Genomic DNA, 25,328 nt, shown 5'->3' with positions numbered 1-25,328 from the left:
ATGTCACTGTTATCAACTTGTTTTACCAGATCTGTTAATCCTATTACAGTAGTAGGGATGTTTCCAATGACTAAATTATCTATACTAGTCTTTTCAATGTATAGTTTCTGATAGAGATGAGAAACGAAGCAAAGATTTGGACATTGTATTTTAATGTCTCGAGGAACGTTAGGCTGCATAAAACCCAAATATGACCAGTGGATTCCGTATCTAGCTTTTAATTCGGTAACGTGTCTGGAGTAGTTGGCAATCTCTCGGATGATTGTTAAATCTCTGTGAGCCATGGTCCTCTTTTGCGCCATCATAAACTCGGCAACCATTTTATACATTGTAAGACCAGAATAATTAAGGAGATTATATGTTGCCTTAATTTCAGGGTATGCATACCTAGGTATGCATACTGTTCAAGCTCTGACTTTCTCTTCAGATAGTCACTTTCAGGCTCTTTTGCTAATTTAATGATATGCTCACGGGTTAATATTGGAAGATTCAAATCGGGATCAATATCAAGATCATTCTTTGTAAAAATGCTCATTTTAAAAGCTGTCAATAAAAACACGAGTTGCTTAAAGTGCTTTGTGCTCCGAATTTGAAAATTGTCATATATATATATATATTTTTGATAATTCAAATATATAGATGAAAAAAATAATAACATTAAAATTTTTTTAAAAATCATTTTTAATATTTTGAAGAAAACAATTATGTTCAAAATTTTTTATTATAATTCTTCGAAAAATTAATTAGTTTTTTCACATTATACAGAAATTCTTTTAAGAAATTCCATTAATTTTTGAAAAATTACATTACACTATTTTTAGAAAAACTAATTCTTAGAATTGTTTTGTCATAAATTTTTAAGATTCAATTCAATTCTTTTTTTCATGATTTTATCTTCATTTTTAAAAAACTTTATGAAATTTCAATTATTTAGCAATTTTTCAATTGTATTAAATTGAAAATCTAAAAAGTATCTTTTAAAAATTGTTTAAAAATATTAATTCTAAGAATTTCTTTATAAATTTTTGAAAATATACCTTAATAACTTTGAAAAAATGAACAATTATTACAGTTACAATTTATTAAAAAAAAAATTGAATTTTTCTATTTAAATAATTGAATTCTCGAAGAAATTTCCGAAAATTATTGAAAATAATTGATTTAGAGATGAAGTTCAGTTAAAAATTGTAGAAAATAATTGTATATTTTGGAAGCTTTATAGTTGTAATTTTTAAAAAGTATTAAATTTCCGAATATTTTAAATTGAAATTTTTTAAATTTTATATCCCTTGGAAAAACAAATAAGAACTAATTAAATATTTATTTAACAAAATTATTCAATTTTTGAATAATTGAATTTAGAAATCAGTAAAAGGTCAAGATTCTGCAGTAACATTATTGTGTTATCCAAATCATTTTATAAACCTTTATTTCTTCAGTTGATAAAATCGATCATTAATTTTAAATAATTAAATTAAATGCAAATTAAATTAAGCAAATTTGCAACAATATTAAATTTGATTTATAGAAAACAAAAAAGAAATCAATTTGCCAGAGAAACGGTTGCGCCAACGAAATGTAATTTACTAATTCTTTTTATAATTAGTTAATTATCAGTTTTTTTTTTTGTAAAGTTATGTTTCTTTTAAAAAAAAATTTCTCAAACTGTTTCCGCAGAGATTTATAAAGAAAAAAAAATTGTAAATAGTATGATTTGTTATATGCTTTTCAAATTGATTGTATGTTATAATTTACAAGAGAGAAAAAAAAGAATCATGAAAATGATTTTTAGGTAAAAGTCGTCTTTGTTTCGAAGTAGAAGGCTAATATATATTTATTTACTGTTTTTTTCCTTTTTGTTACATTTCTATTATATGTTTTATGAAACCAAAGTTCCGTTAACGATTATCGTGAATGAATATACAATAATTAAGAAAACATTTTTCTTTCGAACAAAATCAATCTTATTGCTATTTTATTTTTAGTATGTACAAAATTTCAAAGTATATAAATTATTATTGATTGTTAAAGAAAAATTTCAACTCCGGAAATTTTGTATTTAAATACTTTGAATATTAAAAAACCGTTTTTTTTGCAAAATCACTGTTTTTACTTTTCTTTTTTTTGAATAATTGAGTGTGAAATTTTTAACAGTTACTGGCTTATTTACTGTCAGATAAAATTGGTTTACTTCGATGTTATTCTAACTGAGAGAATGTTTCCCAACTACGCCTGTTAACCATTGAATAATAAAAAAAGCTTTCTTAGAATGTAGTGAGTTTTTCATTACCCTTCATAATCATTAGTTCGCTAATAGTTGAAATAAGAAAATTATTCTCAAAAATTTAAATAAAATTTACAGAAACAATTCAAAAAATTTTAATAAAATTGAGGGGCTGAAGACTAGGGGATACATGACATTCACTTAACATGACGCATATCCCCTTATAGCATCCATCCCCTCAATTCTTTAAAACGATTCGATTTTTTTCAATATCTACTATTTTAATAAACAATTTCCCCAAAGTATTCAAATATTTAAAAAAATTTTTTATAAAATTCTTAGCAAACATTAAATTATTTTCATAAATAATAAAATTATTACAGAAATTCAATTATTTAAAATACAATTTAAAAAAAAATTTCGAAAAAATCAATTATTATTTAAAAAGATATTTATAAAATTTTCCACTAGAATTCAATTATTTTTATAAATAATAAAATTCTTCTCAGCAATTCAATTATTTTTAGAAGTATTATACTGCATGCAAGAAATCAATTATTTTCATAAGTAATGAAACTCATCGCAGCATTTCAATTATTTTAAATACAATTTTAAATAAATTCCTCAAAAATGGATTTATCCTTAAAAATCCTTAAAAATTATCGACAAGATAAATAATTATCGAGTACGAACCCTGGGAATGTATAAACAGAGTATTAAGCGAATCTCATTAAGAGAAAATAAAAATATCTGTGATAAGTTGACGTGGATTTCACCAATGTTAAATATTTTTTAAATTCCAAAGAAAGCAAAATAAAAAGGTATTAATGTTTTTGATAAATTAGATGCTTGGAAATATTAAGAAAAGAAGAATTTCACATTTTCTATTGGTTTTATTTTTCGTGTAACATTACATTAACAAGATTGGATGTTTGTCTTTTTATAGACAACTAAACTGTACGGTGTGACTCGAATTAGAGATGAATTGGAATTACATAATAGAAATTACGAGGAAGCTGCGACGAGAGCCTCGGCAACTTCAACGGCGATCGCCGCCTCTGCTTTGTCCTTTTCAGATGACGCTGAAGATAATTGTTGTTGTGCTTTACTTAAAATATCTCTAGCCGCCGAATTATCAATATTCTCAACCGGATGCGCTTCCTCAGCGAGTACCTGAAAATAAAAAATCGTTGTTCAGGGCTCGAAGCAGTGAAAGTATTTAAAAATACGGACTTTACGGACCAAAAATTAAAAATTACGGACCATTAACGGACCAACTGACAAAAATAGAATCAGGCCGAATCAAATAAGAGAACATTTTACTTAAAACTAGAAATTCAATTTTTCATAACTATAAAACATGAAGAAATCGATAACTCCGAGTCTTCGACTCAAAGTCATCGATTTCTACATGTTTTATAATAATTAAAATCATTATCAATTCAATTATTATTTTTAAGAATTTAAAACTAAAATTCTTCGATTATTTTTTTAAATTTTGGAAAAAGTTCATTGACAATTTTGAAATTCATTTCTTTACAATATTCAATTTTACGAAATTTCAATTATTCGTAAATTCTTTACTTAAATAAGTATTAGAAAATAGAAACTAAAAATAATATTTAAAAAACTCAATTAAACTTTTTCAAAAAAATTAATTACAAAATTCAATTATTTTTTAAAATTCACGCTCTTTTGCATTTAATATTCAATTATTATCTAAAATTTTAACTGAAATTTATTTTTATGAAATTAAAATCAATTTTTATTAGAAGATTCTACTAGAATTCAATTATTTAAATACAAATTTAAATGTAAGAATGCAAATAAATAATTTATTGAATAATTGAACGTTTCTTAAAATTCAATTCCCATAAAAAATCGTTATCAACAAATTTTCAAATAATTGAATTCTATCAACGAATTTTAATAAAATTTTTAAGAATAATTACATTTTTCGAGAAATTCGATTAAAATTATATTAAAAATAAATAAAATAATTGCAATTCTGCATTGAATTTTATTATTTATGAAAATAATTGAATTCTTGCGAAGCATTCTATTAAAATTTTCAAAAATAATTAAATTCTTGTAAAAAATTAACAGGAATTCAATTATTTTTAAAAATTTTAATAAAATTCTTGGCATAAATTAAAAATAACAAAATTCTTATAGCAGATCTTCAATTACTTTCAGAAATTTTAATAAAATTTTTCTCAAGAATTTAAATATTTTCGTAAAATAATAAAAATCTTGGCAGAGATTCAATTATTTTCAAAAAGTCTTAATAAAATTCTTCGCAAGAATTCAATTATTTTCAAAAATATCAGAATTTTAACAGAAATTCAAACATTTTTAAAAGTTTTGATAAAACTTGTTTTTGGTAGAAATTCAATTATTTTTAAGACAATTTTTAAAAAAATGTCTCGATAAAATTCAATTATTTTTAAAATTTTAATGAAATTCTTCGAAAGAATTCAATTATTATAATCTAAGATTTTAACTGAAATCTATTTTTAAATAAATAATTTATTGAATAATTAAATTTTTCTTGGAATTCAATTTCTATTAAAAATTTTATCAACAAATTTTTAAATAATTATATTCTTTGGACGAATTAAAATGTTTGAAAATAATTGAATTTTATTACTTTAGAAAATAATTGAATTCGTGTGATAAATATTGTTAATTATGAAAATAATTGAAATTTTGTAATGAATTCTATTAAAATTTTTGAAAATAATTGAATTTTGTCTAAGAAGTTTGATATTTATTTATAAAGATAATTGAAATGTTGACAATGTTTTTTAGATTTTTTGAAAATAATTGAATTTCTGAGAAGAATTTTAATATTTCTAAAGATAATTGAAATTTTGACGAGAAATTAAAAAAAAAAATTTCAACATAATTGAATTTTTGCGAAGAATTTTATTACTTTTAAAAATATTTGAATTTTTGCAATCATTTGTAATTTCTCTAAAATTGTCAAAATTATATCGAACAATTTACGAACTTTTCATCCTTTTTGAATGAAATTACGGACTTTACGGACCTTTTTTCAAAAAAACGGACTTTTACGGACTTGAAGCAAAGTTACGGACTTTTTTAAAAAAATAATACTTTAAATAAAAATAAAACTTTAATACTTCAAAAAAATTTAGTAACTTAAAATTAAATTATTTCGTAAATAGTTTTTAATTAAATTATATTTTGTTACTTTTTAGGGTACTTTATAATATTTTTTATGACGTTAAATTCAGTTTTGTCTGGTAAAAACATTCTCTTCATAAATGTACTTTATATACCTGAACACTGGAGTCTTCATTAATTGTGACTGTTCCAGAAGAAACGAAAATTTTCTTCGTATCACCGCCTTGTTCGAAAACAGTGACAACTCCTGGTTTCAAAACAGCCAATGTTGGTACGTGTTTTGGTAAAATACCAAATGACCCTGAAAAAGATGGAACATCCACCTGACGAATATTTGCCTGATCGTAAAATACCTGTAAAAAAATAATTTCTATCAATTTTTTCCTTTGTTTATGTTTTTAAAAATATTTTTGGTTATACTTATATTTTATTATTTCTTTTGCAGATAATAAGTATATTTTTTTTTAATTAAGTATTAAAGATAATAATTACATTTTTAAATTCTCTTAACAATTAGTCATTTAATTACACTAATTGGAAATAAATCATTTTTTTATAATAAAATCCTAACATATATTAACTTTTTTTTAAAAAATAATAATAATAATTGAAATTTCACGTAAAATTGAATTGTAAACAAATGGACTTAAAAATTCTCAAAGAAGAACTTTTCCAAAAATTATTAAAAATAATTGATTCAAAGAAGAATTTTATTTAAAAATTCGAGAAAATAATAATTGAATTGAAATGATGAAAATAATTTTGAAGAAGTTACAATAACAATTTTCTTAAATTATAATATAAACAAAATAATTAAATTCTTATGGCAACTTTGATCAAAATTTTCTTTTTCCATAAGCAATAATTGATTAGAAAATTTATACCTGATTTGCTCCGGAAAATGTGAATTTCATTTCATTGCCCGAGGCTTCGGCAGCGAAAGCTCGAATTTGTGTTCGTACACATTGCAAACAAGGACGAAGTGTTCTGGCGAGTGCTGTCATGTTTAATAATCTGGAATTTTTTTCAATTTCAATAGAAGGAAATATGTAATTGAATAAAATACGAAATTTACAGCAAAACTGTTACATCACAGATTGGAGTATAACCTCACTTTTTATGATTATTTGTCAGAAATCTTTTTTTTTATCTTTTCTTTTAACAAAAAATAAAGGTGAAAATTTAATCGTTTGGTTAAAATTAAATAAATATTAATTCAAGTGATGTAAAATACTGATAAACTTACCTTTTTAATTAAATACTATTTCCTAACTTTTTTTATTTCTTTTTGATTGAAAAAAGTGTTTCACCCAATCTTGGTTTCACCCTAAAAAAATGGAGCAGCAGACAAAATATATGAGTGACACTGGCGCCACGGGATTGAGAGGAAATTTCTATTTAACACGCTTTCGATCGGTAATGTAGAGAGTTACAGGAAACTGTAATCGATAAGTTATCAACTGAGAATTGAGAAAGGTAACTGTAAAAATTTGGGGAAATTTACTCAGGGCGGGAAAAATGACAAAAATTGGTTCAAAATTGATTTTTAGACTTATTAGATCACAATTTTGAACCAAATTAAAAAATTCTTTTCGTCCTCTAACTCAGATTTTAATTTTTTTATTATTCTTCGCAAGAATTCAATTATTTACATAATTATAACAACATTCTTCGGAAGAATTCAATTATTTTTATAGACAGTAAAATATTTTGCAAAAATTCAATTATTTTCAACAAAATTTTAATACAATTATGAATTCAATTATTTTCTAGAATTTGAATAATTCTTTGAAATAACAATTCAATTATTTTAAATGGTAATATATATGCAAAAATTCTATTATTTTCAATAAAATTTTCCAAAAGAATTCAATTATTTTCTACAATTTTAATCATTTATTCGAAACAATTAAATTATTGTTTATAAATATTTAGTAAAATTCTTTGCAGAATTTTAATTATTTTTAATACATTTTTAATAAAATTTCATGAAAGAATTAAATTTTTAAAAAATTCTACATACCTAATGTTTTTTGAAAAAATCCAATTATTTTCTAAAATTTTAATGAATCCTTCGAAACATAATTCAATTATTTTTAAAAGTAGTAAAATTTATCGCAAGAATTCAATTATTTATTATAAAATAATAAAATTCTTCTCATGAATTAAATTATATTCAATTCAATTTTAATAAACTTCAATAATCGAATATTTAATTATAATTAACGAATATTTTAAAAAGCTATGAAAAAAATTCTTTGTTTACTTCAATTAAATTAAAAAATTTTTCAATTAAAATTATTTAAAAAACTACCTTATTTAATTATTTTCTATACTATTTTAATAAAATTTTTAGAAAATTGAAATAAAATTTTAAGAATTTTTGAAAAATATTTTTAAATAATTTTTGAAAGATAATAATTTTTCAATAATTATATACAATTAATAAATTTCCAAACAATTGAAATTTTTTAGAATCTTTTAAAAATGATTGAATTTTTGAATAATATAAAAAAATAATTTGAATAAAAAATTATAAAATTATTGTTAAAATTAAATATTTAATTGTTTATCAAAAATGTTAAAAGCAATTGTAAAAAAAAATTTTTAATTATTATTTATTGTATGTTTCTATTTAAATTTCCCGAATTATATAATGGGTAATATTGAAAATAATTGAATTTTAAAAAATTTGAATGAATTCAATTATTTTCAAAAATTTTGCGCAATTAAAATTCTTCAAAAGTTGACTTTCAAAAATTGTAACAAAATACTGTTATAAAATTAAATAAATAATAATAAATAATAATAAATTAAAAATTAAATAAACTAAATATAGACAATTATTTTAAACAAAATTATTGTCAATAAAATTTTTGATAAACTTAAAATTAAATATTTTCAAAATAGTCGAAAATAAACGTTAAAATCAAATATTTTCAAAATAGTCGAAAAGAAGTCGCATTTTATGAAAATAAGTTGAAAAAGTCAAATATTTTGAAAATAGCTTAAAGGAGTAGAAAAAAGTTAAATATTTTGAAAGCTAGACGAAAAAAAGTCGCATATTTTAAAAATATTTCAAATATTTTGAAAATAGTGTCACGTCCTCGTGACTTTTCTTAAAATTAAATGTAAAACATTTTGGACTTATTTATATATGTTGTGGCGTTGTATTTTACAACACCACTAATTGTGTCATTCTTCGCGAATTAAATTTAAATTTACAAAAACTTCTAGTTTCGATGCAGCTCCATGGCGCGAATTCTTGTGTTAATTTTGCGTTCTGTTTCCTGTTTCTAATTATTGTCGGGTATTAATTTCATGTACTCATCACTTGGACCATCTATGGAGCTGCGAGGGACACCGAGTGGCTTAGAGAGATGATCTGGACTTCTTGGTTAATCTACACTATCCGAGTTGCGTGATGGATTCTCAATTTCAAATCTGGTGCGAGACTTACAGTGTGGCCAACCTATCTATCAGCGGAGGTGTCGCAATGGAGTTTCCGAAATTTCTTTCCGTTTGTTGGATTTTTGCCAATTTTGCGTGACCGAGACAACATTTTGGAGTTCGGTCTATTATAATATTCCTACAAGGACAAGATTCAAAATTTTAGTGATGAGTCTGAGTTTGGATTTCCTTTCGGATCGTCGCGAGACCCTCGTATTACCAGGTGAGCCTCGATGCCGAATTTTCATTGGTGGAAAAAAAATCTACTAAAAAAAACTCTACAAAAATGGAAAACTAGAGTTTCAAAGTGTCCAAAAAAATCATTTTTGGCTATGAGCAATAAAAAGCAATTACATAGTAAAATAACTAATTAAAATGACCAGTTAAATAGCATTTGTGAAGCCGTCTTCGAGAACCAAAAGTTTTGTTTAATTATTTATTGTTTTGTCGTTTAATTAAAATCAAATCTAAATTTATTGTATCATAACTGAGAGCCTTTTGAGTTTAACTGAGCCATCTTGGAAGTTTGGACTAGCGTGAGACTGTTTCTTCGGACGAGGGTAAGGTCTCTCTCTTTTCTCTTCTCTAAAATTGTATATTTCGCGATTCGATATCTCGTAGAATACCCTTGGTAATTCGATCGAAAATTAGTTAATTTTATTGAGATCACATTTATTGTGTAACGATTATTAAAGATCAAATCGGTCGAGTTGTCACGTGGTAAATTGAAATAATGATCTCCATTATTGATTTCAAGTCGCGTAGAGAAAATTTCAATTAATTTCTAGTTAAATTCACATATCTGATTTGCTCTTGGTAAAAATTAGTCTATTCGTCAAATTTTGAGATTATTTGTGTAATTGTGTAAGAATTGCGTAAGACGTTGGCGAGAAATTGCGCTAGGGATTAAAATTTGTTAATTGTTGCGTTATTTGTTGTGAATTATTCACGTAGAGTCATAAAAATTGTTACATTTTGAATTTGTATTAAATCTACGAGAAAATTTTGTAAAGGATTTTATTTTAGATTATAATAAATCTTAATTTTCTTTATGTTAAATTTGAAGTTTTTCTTTACGAGAATAATTTCCTAAGAACACCACACCTCTCCGACATTTTGAGTAGCCGTGTATAATTTGGTGTCGGTTTCCGGTAGACGATTCTCCAAATATTATTGATTTAATTTATTTTGAGATTTTGTCGTTTTGCGTAAATAAGATTTTGTCGTTTTGTTGGTTTCGCGTTGGTCTATGTGTAGACCTGGCGCCCCGGATTTTATTGTATTTTTATCGCGAGAAATATTAAATAGTAATATTATAATTATACGGAAAATCGTGCCGAAGGTGCTTGTCAATTATATCCTTAATTTTGACTGAGGATAGACAAGGAGAAATCACTTCTCATCTCACAATGTCTATCAGAAAGGAACAAAACTTTGACCTTTCGTTAAATGAATATATTTTGTCTTGTTCACGGAAACTGGCAACCTTGCGTTTGAATCATAAGGAACAAAATTTAATTGATTTTCCTCGCTGGTCACCCCTATAATTGTATTGTAACTCTTGGTAACAATTAAAAAACTAGGGTGATTGCGGATATATAAAACCCGCAGATTTGTCACCTTTTTCTCAGCCAAGATCCGCCACCGAAATTATACTCATCGCCTTGTGAAATTATATCAGTGTTGTTAAGCGAATAAGTTTTACTCGTATTTAACTCTTGACTTCTGGGTACCCCTTCTAAATTCTACGTTACCCAGTTTATAAAATAACCAACGCCCAGACAACCCTTATCCAACGTTTCGCCAACGCTCAGACAACCCTCATCCAACGTTCAACTAACGCATGGGAAGCGTACTCAACGCTCAGACAACACACATCCAACGTTCAACTAACGCTTGGGAAGCGTTACTCAACGCTCAGACAACACACATCCAACGTTTCGCCAAGGCTCAGACGACGCTCTTCCAACGCTTGAGGAAGTCCAAATACACTTGTAAGTAAAATCGTCTTTTATCTAAAATATTATCCTTGGGTCCTATTTTTATTCTAACTGATTGGTTTCTCTTTCAGTGTGAAATCCAATACGATGGACCAAGTTCGAGTTGTCAATTCCAAAAATTCATATCAAGGTTCATTTTGTAATTGAAAAAATAAACGTGTCAGCATTCAGTATTTAAGCTTTTATTTTATGAAGCTTATTCCCTTAGTTCGAAACCGTTGGTTTCGTAAATAAATCAGGCAACTATTGAAATAATTAGTACAGAGGTTAAATTTAAATTAAAATTTTTGTTTTCTGTTGATTTCTAAATTCTTTGTGTAATTTATTAAAATTTTCAATTACATATAATGGTATTTATAAGTACAATAAAAATATATAGTTTCAGGTATATAATAAATGAAGAAATGCGAATTAGTCAAAAATAATAATTTACTATATTATATATATATACAAATAATATTTATATTCAATTGCAATAATATACATATTAGATATATTGAGATATTAAATTTCGTATAATAAAAATAATTCATTTATATTGATAACATTATTAGTCTATCCTTTGATGAAGAAATTCAAAAAAAACTTAAAATATATTTTCACAATATTTACAATATTTAAAAATACGCACTAATTCTCTCAATTATCTTTAAACAATAACAAATAAGAAATAAATAAAACAAACATTGTCCCTGACATTGTTTTTTTTGCATAAAAAGAAGTACTTTAAAATAAAAATTAAAAAAAAAAAAGTAATTAGAAAATTTTTTTTTAAATTTGTTTTTACACTTTTACAGTGATTCAGTCGTTTTGTTTTTGAGGTAACAAATAAAATTTTCTTAAATATATATTCGTGTTTAAAAAAAAGGAAAAATTATTTTCTAAGAATTATTTGATAATTTCTATCACTTCTAATTTACGTAAATTTTTCCAAAAAGTCGTAAATTTTTAAAATATTCTGTTTTTAAAATTTTTAAAATTAAAAAATTCATTAAAAGAATTCATCCACTAATATCTAAATCCTCCGAGGCGTCTGAACTGTTACCGGAATTCTCCTGATGCCTTGAACGTATGTGTCGGTCAAGATCCCTTCGTCTGACGAGATTTTTTCCACAAATATCACATCTGTAGGGAGAATTTCTTTCCGTATCGGCGTGCAGTCTCACGTGTTTGTTCAAATTGCTGGGATCACCGAATGCTCGTAGACAATATTTACAATTTAATGGTTTGTAACCTGTGTGAGTTCTGAAATATAATAAAGACATAAAACATTAGAAATTTAATCATTTTTGTTTATACTAAAATTAAAATTGTAAAAGAAAGTGAAAACTAAAGTGTCAACTTTTATGTAATATAAAAATTTAATTCTGGACTATATCAAATGCACGGACAAGCACGGACCGTGAGAAAGACCAAGTCATGTTTTATATCCGCCATTTTGAATTTTTAAAAATTGACCCTAGATTCGTACTCAGCGACCCCAAAAACCCCCGAGTAAAAATCGTCTGAATTACCTTGAAAATTCAAGGGAATTCAGACGATTTTTAATTTTCATGTCCGCCATATTGGATCCTCTATTTTAAATTTTTAAAAATTGACCCTAGATTCGTACTCAGCGACCTCAAAAACCCCCGAGTAAAAATCGTCTCAATTACCTTGAAAATTCAAGGAAATTCAGACGATTTTTAATTATCATGTCCGCCATATTGGATCCTCCATTTTGAATTTTTTAAAATAACCGCAAATTCGTACTCAGCGACCTCAAAAACCCCCGAGTAAAAATCGTCTGAATTACCTTGAAAATTCAAGGAAATTCAGACGATTTTTAATCATCATGTCCGCCATATTGGATCCTCCATTTTTAATTTTTTTAAAATAACCGCAAATTCGTACTCAGCGACCCCAAAAACCCCCGGGTAACGAGTTTCAATCGAATTCAGTCAATTTTTAATTTTCATGTCCGCCATATTGGATCCGCCATTTTGAATTTTGAAAAATTGACCCTAGATTCGTACCCAGCGACCCCAAAAACCCCCGAGTATCGAGTTTCAAGCGAATTCAGTCAATTTTTAATTTTCATGTCCGCCATATTGGATCCACCATTTTGAATTTTAAAAAACTGACCTCAGATTCGTATTTAGAGATTCTAAAAACCCCCAATTAACGATTTTCAAGCGAATTCAGTAAAAAGAAAAACGGATTAAAAATAATCCAATTGGTTAAAATTAAAAAATAATCCAATTTTAGAAGAATTATAATTATAAATATGAACATAATTTTTTTCAAAATTTAAAAAAAAAATTTTAAAAAAGTAAATTTTAAAAAATTTTGATTTACTTAGTTCGAAGATAATTGAATCTTAAAAACTTGAGATAAAAAAATTATAAGAACGAGCTTTTTAACAATGTAAAAAAAAAATTTCGAAAATAATTGAATTTCTTAAAAAAAATTTCTATTAATTTAAAACAAGAAATTAATCGATTTTTTGAAGAATTTAAAAAAAAATTTTTGAACATGATTTTTTTCAAAAATGTTAAAAATTATTATAAAAATTAGAATATTATTTTTTATTTGAATTTTCGAAAATATGTAATTGAAAATATTGAAAATAATTGAATTTAAACAAAAAATTAGAATGAATATTTGAAAAAAAAAATCAAATATTTGCAATTAAATTTTAAAAAAATTTCAATATTTCAAAATCTTTTTAACCCCTTAGCAGTGTTGTCAAAATAGATTTTTGAAAATAGTCGAAAAAAAGTCGCATATTTTAAAAATGGACGATAATAGTCGAAAGAAGACAAATATTTAGAAAATAGTCGAAAAAAGTCGCATTTAAAAAAAAATAGTCGAAAATTTTTAAAATAGTCAAAAAGACGCATTTATTGAAAATAGTAAAAAAAGGGGATAACCCAAAGAAGTCAAATATTTAAAAAAATAGTCGAAAAAAGTCCAAAATTTTGAAAATAGTCGAAAAAGACGAATATTTCGAAAATAGTCGAAAATTTTGAAAATAGTCGAAACAAGTCAAATATTTTAAAAATAGTCGAGAAAAGTCGAATATTTAGAAAAAAATAGAAAAAAGTCGCATATTTTTTTAAAATAGTCGGAAATTTGGAAAATAGTTTTAAAAAAGTCCCATTATTTAAAAATGAATCGAAAAAAAGTCGTATAATTTGAAAGTAGTAGGAAAAAGTCGACTATTTTGTAAATAGTTGAAAAAAAGTCGAATATTTTGAAAATAGTCGCAAATTTTGAAAATAGTTCAAAAACAGTCGCATTTTTTAAAAATGAATCGAAAAAAGTCGTATAATTTGAAAATAGTCGGAAAACGTTGAATATTTTTTAAATAGTCGAAAAAAAGTTATAAATTTTAAAAATAGTAGAAAAAAGTCGAATATCTAGTAAATAGTCGAAAAAAGTCGCATATTATGAAAATAGTATAATATTTTGTAAATAGTCGGAAAAAAGTCGTATATTTTGAAAATAGTTTAAAAAAGACCCATTTATTTAAAATGAATCGAAAAAAGTCGTATAATTTTGAAAATAGTCGAAAAATTCATAAATTTTGAAAATAGTCGATTATTTTGAAAATAGTCAAAAAAGGGTATACCCCAAAAAACGCATATTTTCAAAAAAGTCAAATATTTAGAAAATAGTCGAAAAAAGTCCAAAATTTTGAAAGTAGTCGAAAAAAAGACGAATATTTAGAAAATTTTGAAAATAATCGGAAAAAAGTCAAATATTTGGAAAATAGTCGAGAAAAGTCGAATACTTAGAAAATAGTCGAAAAAAGTTGCATGTTTTGAAAATAGTTTAAAATAGACGCATTTTTTAAAAATGAATCGAGAAAAGTTGTATAATTTTGAAAATAGTCGGAAGAAGTCGAAATATTTTGAAAATAGTCAAAAAAAAGGGGTTAACCCAAAAAAATCGCATATTTTCAAAAAAGTCAAATATTTAGAAAATAGTCGAAAAAAGTCCAAAATTTTGAAAGTAGTCGAAAAAAAAGACGAATTTTTAGAAAATTTTGCAAATAGTCGGAAAAAAGTCAAATATTTTGGAAATAGTCGAAAAAAGTCGAATATTTAGAAAATAGTCGAAAAAAGTCGCATATTTTGAAAATAGTCAAATATTTGGTAAATAGTCGAAAAAATGTCGAATGTTTTAAAAATAGTCGAAAAAAGTCGAAAAAAATCATAATATCCGGGGTCAGAAAATATTTAATAATAATAAAAACATACCTGATGTGAATTTTAAGACCATATTTCCTCGAGTAAATTTTCCCACAGTAAATACATTTGTGTCCTTGTTTTAATTTTCCCAAATTACTACATATTGTTTCGAGTTGAGCTGCATGCACACCAGGCGATAATGATGATGGTGTTGGTGTTGGTACTTGATAGTGACCTATTAATGAATCGTCAATTTGTGACATACCACCATAAATAACTGGTTTATTGTTGTATGGCTTAAAGGCCGAATGATGATTTGTTAAATTTTTCTTCACATGTGAAATGTCCATTGAATTTGTCGTTCGTCTTTCGTTAATCACCGATTCCGGCGAACTTTGCGATGACGATGACGCCGAACTGTGTAGACTTCCATTTTTATTTGACGTTGTCTCAGATAAAATTGGCGATGTTCTTGATGAAGCAAACATTTCGACGAGATTCGTTTGTGGTGCACCGGACAATTGAAATTTAAATGGTATTATGGGAACAAATGGATTTAATATTAGAGATGCTTTCTGTGGTGTATTATATTCTTTTGCCAATTTTGTCCATAAATAACTTAAATCGAGACGATTGCATTTTAGGGCGAGATGAATTTTTAATGGATTTGGACATTCGAAGGCGAAATTACACATTTCACAGGTGTAGCGATTTTTTCCTGTTGGAAAGACAAAATGGTCATTTAATTGGTTCAAAATTTGAAAATTATATAAATTATATAAGTATTTTTAATGTTACCTACCTTTTAAATGAAAAGTTTATAAAATAACATTTTTTTGTAAATTTCTCGGAAATATTAAAAAAAATTTTGAAACGTACCTAAAATATTTCTTGGCGTCAGAAATGGAATGTTCATCATTGCCAAAATATTTTCTGTGAACCACATAAGTAGTGGTTCGCCGGGATAAATATTTTTTATTGTTTTTAATACAACGCCCTTCTCGGCATTCATTAGCATGACATTCGGACTTTGACAATCTTTTGCCAATGGTACCATCTTTAACCAGCAGGAAGTGTTGACGAAATCGTTTAAACAATATAGTCTTCCTTCTCTAACTGATACTTCCAACATCTGTAAATAGAAAAACAAGCCATTTAGAAACGTAATTTTAAAAAAAAATTACTTAAAATTTTTTTGAAATTTTTAAAAATATTATGAAACAAAAAGAGTTAAGTATCAATTTTAGAGTAAAAACTAAAAAAAACTGATAAAAACGACTCTTTAGAATTTATGAGCCTGTCAATTTTCATTACATCCGTAAAAAATTCATTAAAATTAACATCAGAAAGTGAGTTTTAGTAAAAAATTTAAAATTAACATCTGACGTAATAAAACGAAATAATAAAATAAATAAATAACAAATAAATAAAATAAAACTGAAATAACAAAAATTCTTGTCAGAAATTTTAATTTTTGAAAAGTAAAAACATTAAATTATTAACTTTTGCTGTAAATTTCAAATAATACAATAAATCTTTTTATCTTGAAAAATTGAAAATTTTTAAATTTTAGTTTCTTTTAAATTTAAGCGCATTAAAATAGCTTTTAAGAATGTTGAAAATTGGTTAAAAAATTTGTCAAGTTAAGTTACATCTTTTATGTTCTAAATTAAAATTAAACTTTAAAAATATTATATACAATATTTTTCATTAGAAACTTTTTTTAATTTGAGTGTTAATAAATTTCAAATTTTTTTAAATTTATGAATATACGCTTTAAAATTTCAAACTTGATAAAAATATTTAATTGGTTAAAGTTAAAATTTTTAAAACATTACATTAAAATTTACTAAAATTTATTTAAAAACTTTAAAGTAAAATTTACTAAAACTTATTTAAAAACTTCAAAATAAAATTTGCTGAAATTTTAAAAATTTTAAATTAAAATTCACTAAAATTTTAAAAACTTCAAAGTAAAATTTACTAAAATTTTATAAACTTCAAATTAAAATTCACTAAAATTTTATAAACTTCAAAGTAAAATTCACTAAATTTAAAAAACTTCAAAGTAAAAATTTACTAAAATTTATTTAAAAACTTCAAAATAAAATTTGCTGAAATTAAAAAATTTTCAATTAAAATTCAATAAAATTTAATTTCAAATAAATTTTAAAAACTTCAAAGTAAAATTTCCCAAAATTTTATAAACTTCAAATTAAAATTTACTAAAATTTTATAAACTTCAAATTAAAATTTACAAAAACTTTATAAACTTCAAAGTAAAATTCACTAAAATTTAAAAAACTTCAAAGTAAAATTTACTAAAATCTTAAGAACTTCAAAGTAAAATTTGTTGAAATTTTAAAAACTTCCAAGTAAAATTTACTAAAATTTTATAAACTTCAAAGTAAAATTTGTTAAAATTTTAAAAACTTCCAATTAAAATTTACAAAAATTTTATAAACTTCAAAGTAAAATTCACTAAAATTTAAAAAACTTCAAAGTAAAATTTACTACAATTTATTTTAAAAACTTCAAAATAAAATTTGCTGAATTTTTATAAACTTCAAAGTAAAATTTGTTAAAATTTTAAAAACTTCAAAGTAAAATTTACCATTTGAGTAGCTGCATGCAAAAACTCGCTGAGCGCTGAATGTTCAGCCGAGCGCTTGGCGAGTTGTTGCATGCAGCTACTCACTTGATAAACTTCAAAGTAAAATTTGTTGAAATTTTAAAAACTTTAAAGTAAAATTTACTAAAATTTTATAAACTTCAAAGTAAAATTTGTTAAAATTTTAAAAACTTCAAAGTAAAATTTACTAAAATTTTATAAACTTCAAATTAAAATTTACAAAAATTTTATAAACTTCAAAGTAAAATTTGTTAAAATTTTAAAAACTTCAATGTAAAATTTACTAAAATTTTATAAACTTCAAACTAAAATTTACAAAAATTTTATAAACTTCAAAGTAAAATTTGTTAAAATTTTAAAAACTTCAATGTAAAATATACTAAGATTTTATAAACTTCAAATTAAAATTTACAAAAATTTTATAAACTTCAAAGTAAAATTTGTTGAACTTTTAAAAACTTCAAAGTAAAATTTACTAAAATTTTATTAATTTTAAACTGAAATTTACTCAAATTTTATAAACTTCAAATTAAAATTTATACTAAAATTTTAAGAACTTCAAAGTAAAATTTACTAAAATCTTAAAAACGTAAAACTAGAATTTACTAAAATTTTAAAAACTTCAAATTAAAAGGCGTTAATATTTTAGATTTTTTCATGTCATTTAAAATGCTTAATTTTGAAAAAAAACTAAAAAATTTAAGAAGCTTATTCTCAATTGTTTCTGTTCCAAATTTGAAATATTCGATATGAAATTATTTTTTAATTTGAATCAAGCATTTAAATTTTTGAAAATACATTATTTAATTAGAAAAATTTTAAAAACCTCATAAAGTTTTTAGTATTCTAAAATTTTTAACATTCAAAATAAGGAAGAATTTTGAATTTTAGAAAGTTTTCTTTAAAATAAAAATTTAATGGAGTTTTAATATTAAATAAAAAACCATTCAAATTTCAAAAAATTTTAAAATATATATGAAATTTGAAGCATTAAAATACATCGGGTTTAAAAGCTTTTAATTTTTTAGATTTAAAATTCAAAAATTTTTTGTTTCAATTTTCAAATTCAAGTTTTAAATTTGAAGAATGGAGAGCTTTTAAATTTTTAATTTAAAGCTCTTAAAAATTGTAAATTTAAAACCTAATTTTGCGAAAATTTTTCAAAATTTGGCACATGAAAAATGTTTCAATAAATTTTCTTTTATTTTAAATATAATCAAAGTTTTCAAGTTTATAAAAAATTTAAACTTTCGAATTTTGAGAGCTTTTCTACTTTCAAATTTAAAACATAAATTTAAAGAACTTCAATTCATAATTATTAATATTAAATCAAGCAGAAATGTATAAGAAATTTTATCAGAAACTTAAAAAATTTAAGAAAATTGAGTTGAAACTGAAGAAAGAAGCTCAAAATTTAAGAACCTTGTTTCTTAAAAAATTTCATCAGAAACTTTTGAAATTTTAAGAAGTTTATATTATTTTTTTTTATTTTAGTTTTTAAGCGCAGAAAGTGAAAATTTATAACTTGAAAATTAAAAATTTATAATTTCAAAATTAAAAATTGAAAATTTTGAAAATTTATAATTTCAAAATTAAAAATCGAAAATTTTAGAAATTTATTATTTCAAAATAAAAAATTTTGAAAATTTATAATTTGAAAATTTATAATTTGAAAACTTTAAATTTTGAAAATTTATAATATTTTAAATTGAAAATTTTAAATTCACATATATTTAATAATTTTGAAAAGAGAAACTAATTCGTCTGTTTATTTTCTTTTCCATATTTATTATCATTTTGCATACCCTTTCGTATAATGGATTAACATTGTTCGCCAAACTGTCAATGTCAATGACTTCAGTGGCCGAATTTGATTTCAATTCAGTAGCCGCTTTAACGTACGGTCGTCCAATGTGCCCTGAATATTCCTCATCTTCGACACGCGGAAATTTTGCCACCATTGCGTTTTCCGCTGCCAATGGAAAAGCATTGCCACTAATCATTGTGTCCAACATATGAAAGCTGTTTATTTTCGCGGCAAAATTTTTGCCTTATCAAAATGAAAAGGAAAAAAAATTTTCTTCTTCCCCCCAAAATTAGAAAATTTGGGTTTTCGATTTTTATAAAATCGAATTTTTTAAATTTTCCTTTTTTAGCGAAAAAAAAAAATTTTATTAAAAAATTTTTTTTTTCGGTATAAAAATTTTTTTCACTTAAGAATAACAAATCACACACATATATACACACATTGAAGAAAATCCAATTAAAATCGAGGCACTTTTCCTTCACAAATTAATAATAATTTCCATTTCACAATTTTAATGCTAATGATAAATATATGTAAATAAATAAATTAATAAATGAATAAGATTAGTTTTTTTATAAAAATTTTGAGGTTGACTTCAGAAATGAGACTGATGAGTATTTAACATTACACGTGGGTTTATATATTAAGGAGGTGTGGGCAATAATGGGATGGTTTGAAGGGATGTCTAAATTTTGGTGATCCCCTTCCCCATTTTTTTGGCCGGTTGAACGGTGATTGGTCGACTCCAGGTCCCACTTCTTCTCTCATTCAAGTAAAATGCGTAATTGTATTTAGAAAGCCATTGGGGGGATTCGTTTGACGTTCTTTGGTTTATAATTTCTAACCCCAAATATATAAGGTTGAAAGGGGCAACGAGACACCGAGGGGCGAAAGAGAGAGATAAAGATGGGGAGAGAGAGAAAAGGAGACATTGCAAGGTGGATACTTTTTTTAACTTACATAAACATTCTTATTGATACATTAATTGCATGTGACAAAAAATAAATTTTTTATTTTTTTAAAAATTTTTTTATAAACTTTTTTATAAATTTTTTTTTTGTTTAATTATTAAAACTTATTTAGTATTTTTTTTTTAATTTGTCATAATTTAAATTTTCTTAAGTTCTTTCCTTTTAAATTTTATCTTTAAATTTAAAATTTTATCTTTAAATTTAAATTTTTATCTTTAAATTTTAAATTAAAACTTTAAAATTTTTATATTCGAAAGAATTGCAGGAAGTGAAAAATTAAAAATTTCAAACTAATGAACCTTCAAAATTTTAACTCACTAGAATTTCAAATGTTTACTAAAAATGTTTACTATGTAAATTTTTTTAAAATAAACAATTTAAATTGAACGTACTTTTCATTTAAAAATTTTTTTATTTAGAAAGCATGAAAATTTAAAGCTATAGTTTGAAAAAAATTCAGTTTTTTCCATTTAAAAGCATTTTAAAATGAAAACACTAAATTTTTGTAAACTTTACGTATAATTTAAAATTTTTCAAATGAAAAGTATGTTCAATTCGCAACTGACTTGAATTTTCTAAATTTTGAAAAATATGCAAAATTTTTAACTTGAAATAGTTAAATTAAAAACATTGAAATTAAAAAATTATATTTATTAATTAATTAATTAAAAAATTTAAAATTAAAAACTGAAATTTTTTTAATTTTTTAACTTTTTAACTTTTAAAATGTAAAAACATTTTAAAAGTTAAAAAACTAAAAAAAATTTCAAAGTTTTAAAATTTGTAAAAATATAACGTGTTTTCAAATCTAAAATAGGTAGTTAAACTGTTAAAAACTTAAAAATTTTTAAATTCCAAAGTTTTAAAGTTTGCAAAAATTCAACACGTTTTCAAATTTAAAATAGGCTGTTTAATTGTATAATGACTTAAATTACAAATTTTTAAGAATGCAAAATTTTTAAATAGAAATATTTCAATTAAAAACACATTTTTTTACTTTAAAAAAGTGAAGAACATAAAAAATTTTAGATTTCAATGTTTTAAAGTTTATAAAAATTAAACGTGTTTTCAAAATTTTTTAAATTCGCTCTGTTAAACTGAATAATAACGTGAATTATAAATTTTAAAGAATGCAAAATTTTTGAATTAAAATATTTCTATTAAAAACACTTTTTACTTTAAAAGTTAAAAACTTACAAAATTTTAGATTTTAAAGTTTTAAGGTCTGTAAAAATTCAACGCATTTTCAAATTTAAAATTGGCTTTTTAATTGTATAATGACTTGAATTACAAATATTTAAAGATATACAAAATTTCTAAATTGAAATATTTAAATTAAAGCGACTTTTCACTTTAAAAGTTAAAAACTTAAAAAGTTTTTAATTTTGTAAAAATTCTATGTATTTTCAAAATTAAAATGCAAATTTTCGAAAGTGAAATATTTAAATTGAAAGCAATTTTCTCATTCTAAAAATTAAAAGGTTTTAAAACTTTTAAAGTTTGTAAAAATTCTATGTATTTTCAGAATGAAAATGCAAATTTTCGAAAGTAAAATATTTAAATTGAAAGCAATTTTAACACAATAAAAATTAAAAAGTTTAAAAAGAAAATTTAAAAAAAAAATTTTTTTTTTAATTTTTTAAATTTTACAGTTTTAAAGTTTGCAATACTTTAAAAGTTTGAACTAACATGAATTTCAAATTTTAAGGAATGCAATTTTTAAGTTTAAAAGTTTGTAAAAATTATTAAGGTTTTAAAACTTGAATTGCTCTTTGATTTTTGCATTTTAATTAATTTCAACTGAATATAATTTTAACTTGAACAAAATATTTGAAATGAACACGCACTTTTCACTATAAAGTTTAAAAATTTAAGAAGATTTGAATTTAAAATTTTGCAATTTTGAATGTTTACAAAAATTTGTAGTATTTTTAAAATTTTAAATGTTTTAAATATTTAAAAATTTTTTTTTTTTTTACTTGTGACTCACTTATGAAATTTTGAACATTTTACGTTAACTATAAGTTTTTTAATTTCAAACTGAAGAAGTTTAATATTTTTTATCACTTTTTAGAAGTGAACTCTTTAAAATTTAACAAGATCCAAATGTTTTAACCTTAAAATTTAAATATTTAAAGGTTTAATAAGAATTTAGTGTTTATAAATTTAATATACGCTTTTAATGTTAAATTAAAATAATTTACATTAAAAACGTTCATTTGGGAAATTTTATGTTTTTAAAAAGGTTTAAATATTTTAAACTTACAATATTAAACATTTTTTTATTTATTCATTTGCAATTTTTTCAATTTTAAACTAAAAATTTAACGCTATTATAGAGAAGTAAAATTTTAATTTTTATAAAAATTTAGTTTATCAAATCATATTATATCGCTTAATTATATTTATAAAAATTATTTTATAGTTATTTATAAAATTTTTTTAATTATTAATCGTTTTTGACTCATTATTATAGAGCTTAAAATTTTCAATGTTCAATCACATACATTTTGAAGATTTGTTAAATGTAATCTGTTTCATTGACCAAATTTGAGATTTTTTTCTATTTTACCGATTACATTCACCAAATTTTTTAATTTTTTGAGACATGCGATTTATTTTGACACTATTTTACACTATTTTTTACTTTTTTTTTAATTTGACCTTATTCATGTTGTGTATATTTTTTTCATAATCTACTGTTTCTTTGATAAAAATTGTAAATTTCTATATAAAAATTGTTGCGATGAAACTTCTTGATGGACTCGCACTTTAAGAATTTTAGAAAAATTATTGTGATTATAGAAAACAGTAGAAAATTTTTTAAAAATTTTAGTTTTTACTTTTTTATAATAAGAAATTTATAATAATATATAAGTAGTTGAAAAAATTAAAAACTATATAAATATGTATTTAAATTTTATTTAATTTTTTTTATTTAACATTATATAGAGGCTGATAAGTATTATAAGAAAAAAAAATGGAGAAAATAAATAAACAATATAAAAATATAAGTAGTAAGAAAAAAAAGTGAGCTTGAGTGCAAAATATGGGTTGATGATAGTAAAAGTACAATATAGGGACATTCAGTGGGTTTGATAGGGCTGTAAAAGCTTCATGTGAAAGGACATTGTTTGGCTCAGCTGCAGACGAATGTGTGTCCCATCACTGAAGAGGAGTCTGTACATAAACCGGGGGTGGAGGGCGATTCTGTCGACAGGCCGAAAGGTGCATCTGAATCAACGGTTGATTAACAAATTAAGTTTCTCATTCTTCTCGCTCGCGTGCCATGCCACGCAAAGTGCGATATCCCCCATTGATAACAAAAATCCCCGCTCGATTAAACTTTCGATAAAACTTCTGACAGATATATCATTTATTCAATAGACCCTTTCTCTCTCTCTCTCTCTCTCTCTCTCTCTCTCTCTCTCTCTCTCTCTCTCTCTCTCTCTCTCTCTCTCTCTCTCTCTCTCTCTCTCTCTCTCTCTCTCTCTCTCTCTCTCTCTCTCTCTCTCTCTCTCTCTCTCTCTCTCTCTCTCTCTCTCTCTCTCTCTCTCTCTCTCTCTCTCTCTCTCTCTCTCTCTCTCTCTCTCTCTCTCTCTCTCTCTCACTTTCACTCTTTTTACCCAAAAAAGTCCAATTTTTTTTTTTTTTTTTTTACTTATTTTGTTATTTATTATAATTATACCTATTTATTTTTATTTCTTATGAGTCGAAAAAGATTGAAAATTTAACATTTTTATAGTTTTATTAAAAAAAATAAATAAATAAATAAAATAAAAACATTAAATGAACATAATTTAACATTATGTTAAAAATATAAAAACATTAATTAAAAAAAGAGAAATTAACCACCGCACGTAAAAGAGCGAAAATCGGAGAAAAATGAAGTGATTTAAATGAATGTAAATTAATGGAAAATTGATAACCGGGAAAATTTGATCGAAAGTGATGATGAGAAGAGAAAAAGTAAAAGTCGGCCTTTTTTTGTCAAAGGCAAGAGGGAAAGTTTTTATTATATGTTATAGTAGATTCACAGTAGTCTATTATATTTTGTATTAGTCTCCTAATCCTATTGGCGACACAGACGGGCTGCTTAGGGTATTTAACGTAAATTACCTTCTTGTGCCTGTTTGTACAGGTCGTTTGCTATAATATTCTAATCTAGTCACTTAGAATTACCTTTTGTTCTTGATAAATTAATTACTTACATGTTCTGGTTTTTCAACGAAACATTTTTTAACAAAGCACTTTTTTTTATTTTTTTTTATTCAAATTTTTTTTTACGCTTTTTTTTCTTATTCGGTTTATTATAAGCTTTGCGTACTGTGTCAAATAATTTTTGTGCGCGGATTACCAGGGGACTATAAAAAACGTTTTTTTTATTTTTGTATTAATATAAAAATAAAAAAACGTTTTTTAGTCTAAAACAGACTTTTCTTCTATTTAATTGTTAAAAAATAATAAATTTTGCATTTGTTTAAAAGATTATTGCAAAATTTATAACATTTCCAAACCAAGAAAAAGATTAGTAAAGTTTTCACCTTTCCCTTTAATTTTCACTTTGATAGTTTATTATCAACTTTATTTTCACTCTCATTTTCACTTTGACAAAATTAAATTTTCACTTTTTATTTTCATAAAATTCATTGAATATAAATTTCATTTTTGACATAAATTTCAATTGAGGTAAATTTCATTTGACACCTGCAAAATTCATGACTTGACGTAAAATTCGTTTAACATAAATGCGGCATTGGACATAAATTTCATTTTAATAAAAATTCATTTAATATAAAATTTATTTGACATAAAAAACAATTTATTTTATTTCATTTGACGTAAAATTCATTTAACATAAATAACATTTGACATTAAATTCATGTGACACAAATTTCATTTGACATAAAAATCTTTTG

At 23.6% G+C, this 25,328-nt stretch overlaps 2 protein-coding genes across 2 annotated transcripts; both read right to left on the bottom strand.

Moving 5' to 3' along the window:
- Positions 1-3,097: 3,097 nt before the first annotated feature.
- On the bottom strand, positions 3,098-6,769 carry LOC122502197 (ATP synthase subunit delta, mitochondrial). Its single transcript, XM_043612134.1, has 4 exons — positions 6,621-6,769; positions 6,259-6,388; positions 5,530-5,727; positions 3,098-3,397 (listed from the first exon to the last, which is right to left on the bottom strand). The coding sequence occupies exons 2-4, from the start codon at positions 6,376-6,378 to the stop codon at positions 3,230-3,232; spliced, it is 486 nt and encodes a 161-aa protein (XP_043468069.1). The 5' UTR covers positions 6,379-6,388; positions 6,621-6,769; the 3' UTR covers positions 3,098-3,229.
- Positions 6,770-11,749: 4,980 nt separating this feature from the next.
- LOC122502190 (zinc finger protein 77-like) lies at positions 11,750-20,094 on the bottom strand. The gene is made up of 4 exons (XM_043612126.1): positions 19,437-20,094; positions 15,879-16,131; positions 15,069-15,717; positions 11,750-12,069 (listed from the first exon to the last, which is right to left on the bottom strand). Exons 1-4 carry the CDS (start codon positions 19,644-19,646, stop codon positions 11,826-11,828), a joined length of 1,356 nt encoding a protein of 451 aa, XP_043468061.1. The 5' UTR covers positions 19,647-20,094; the 3' UTR covers positions 11,750-11,825.
- Between the last annotated feature and the right edge of the window lie 5,234 nt (positions 20,095-25,328).

Source organism: Leptopilina heterotoma, unplaced genomic scaffold (genome assembly GCF_015476425.1).
Source record: "Leptopilina heterotoma isolate Lh14 unplaced genomic scaffold, ASM1547642v1 Lhet_222, whole genome shotgun sequence".
Lineage (NCBI taxonomy): Eukaryota > Metazoa > Arthropoda > Insecta > Hymenoptera > Figitidae > Leptopilina > Leptopilina heterotoma.
The sequence above is the reverse complement of the archived record's forward strand: the minus strand, read 5'-3'. Positions and strand labels throughout refer to the sequence as shown.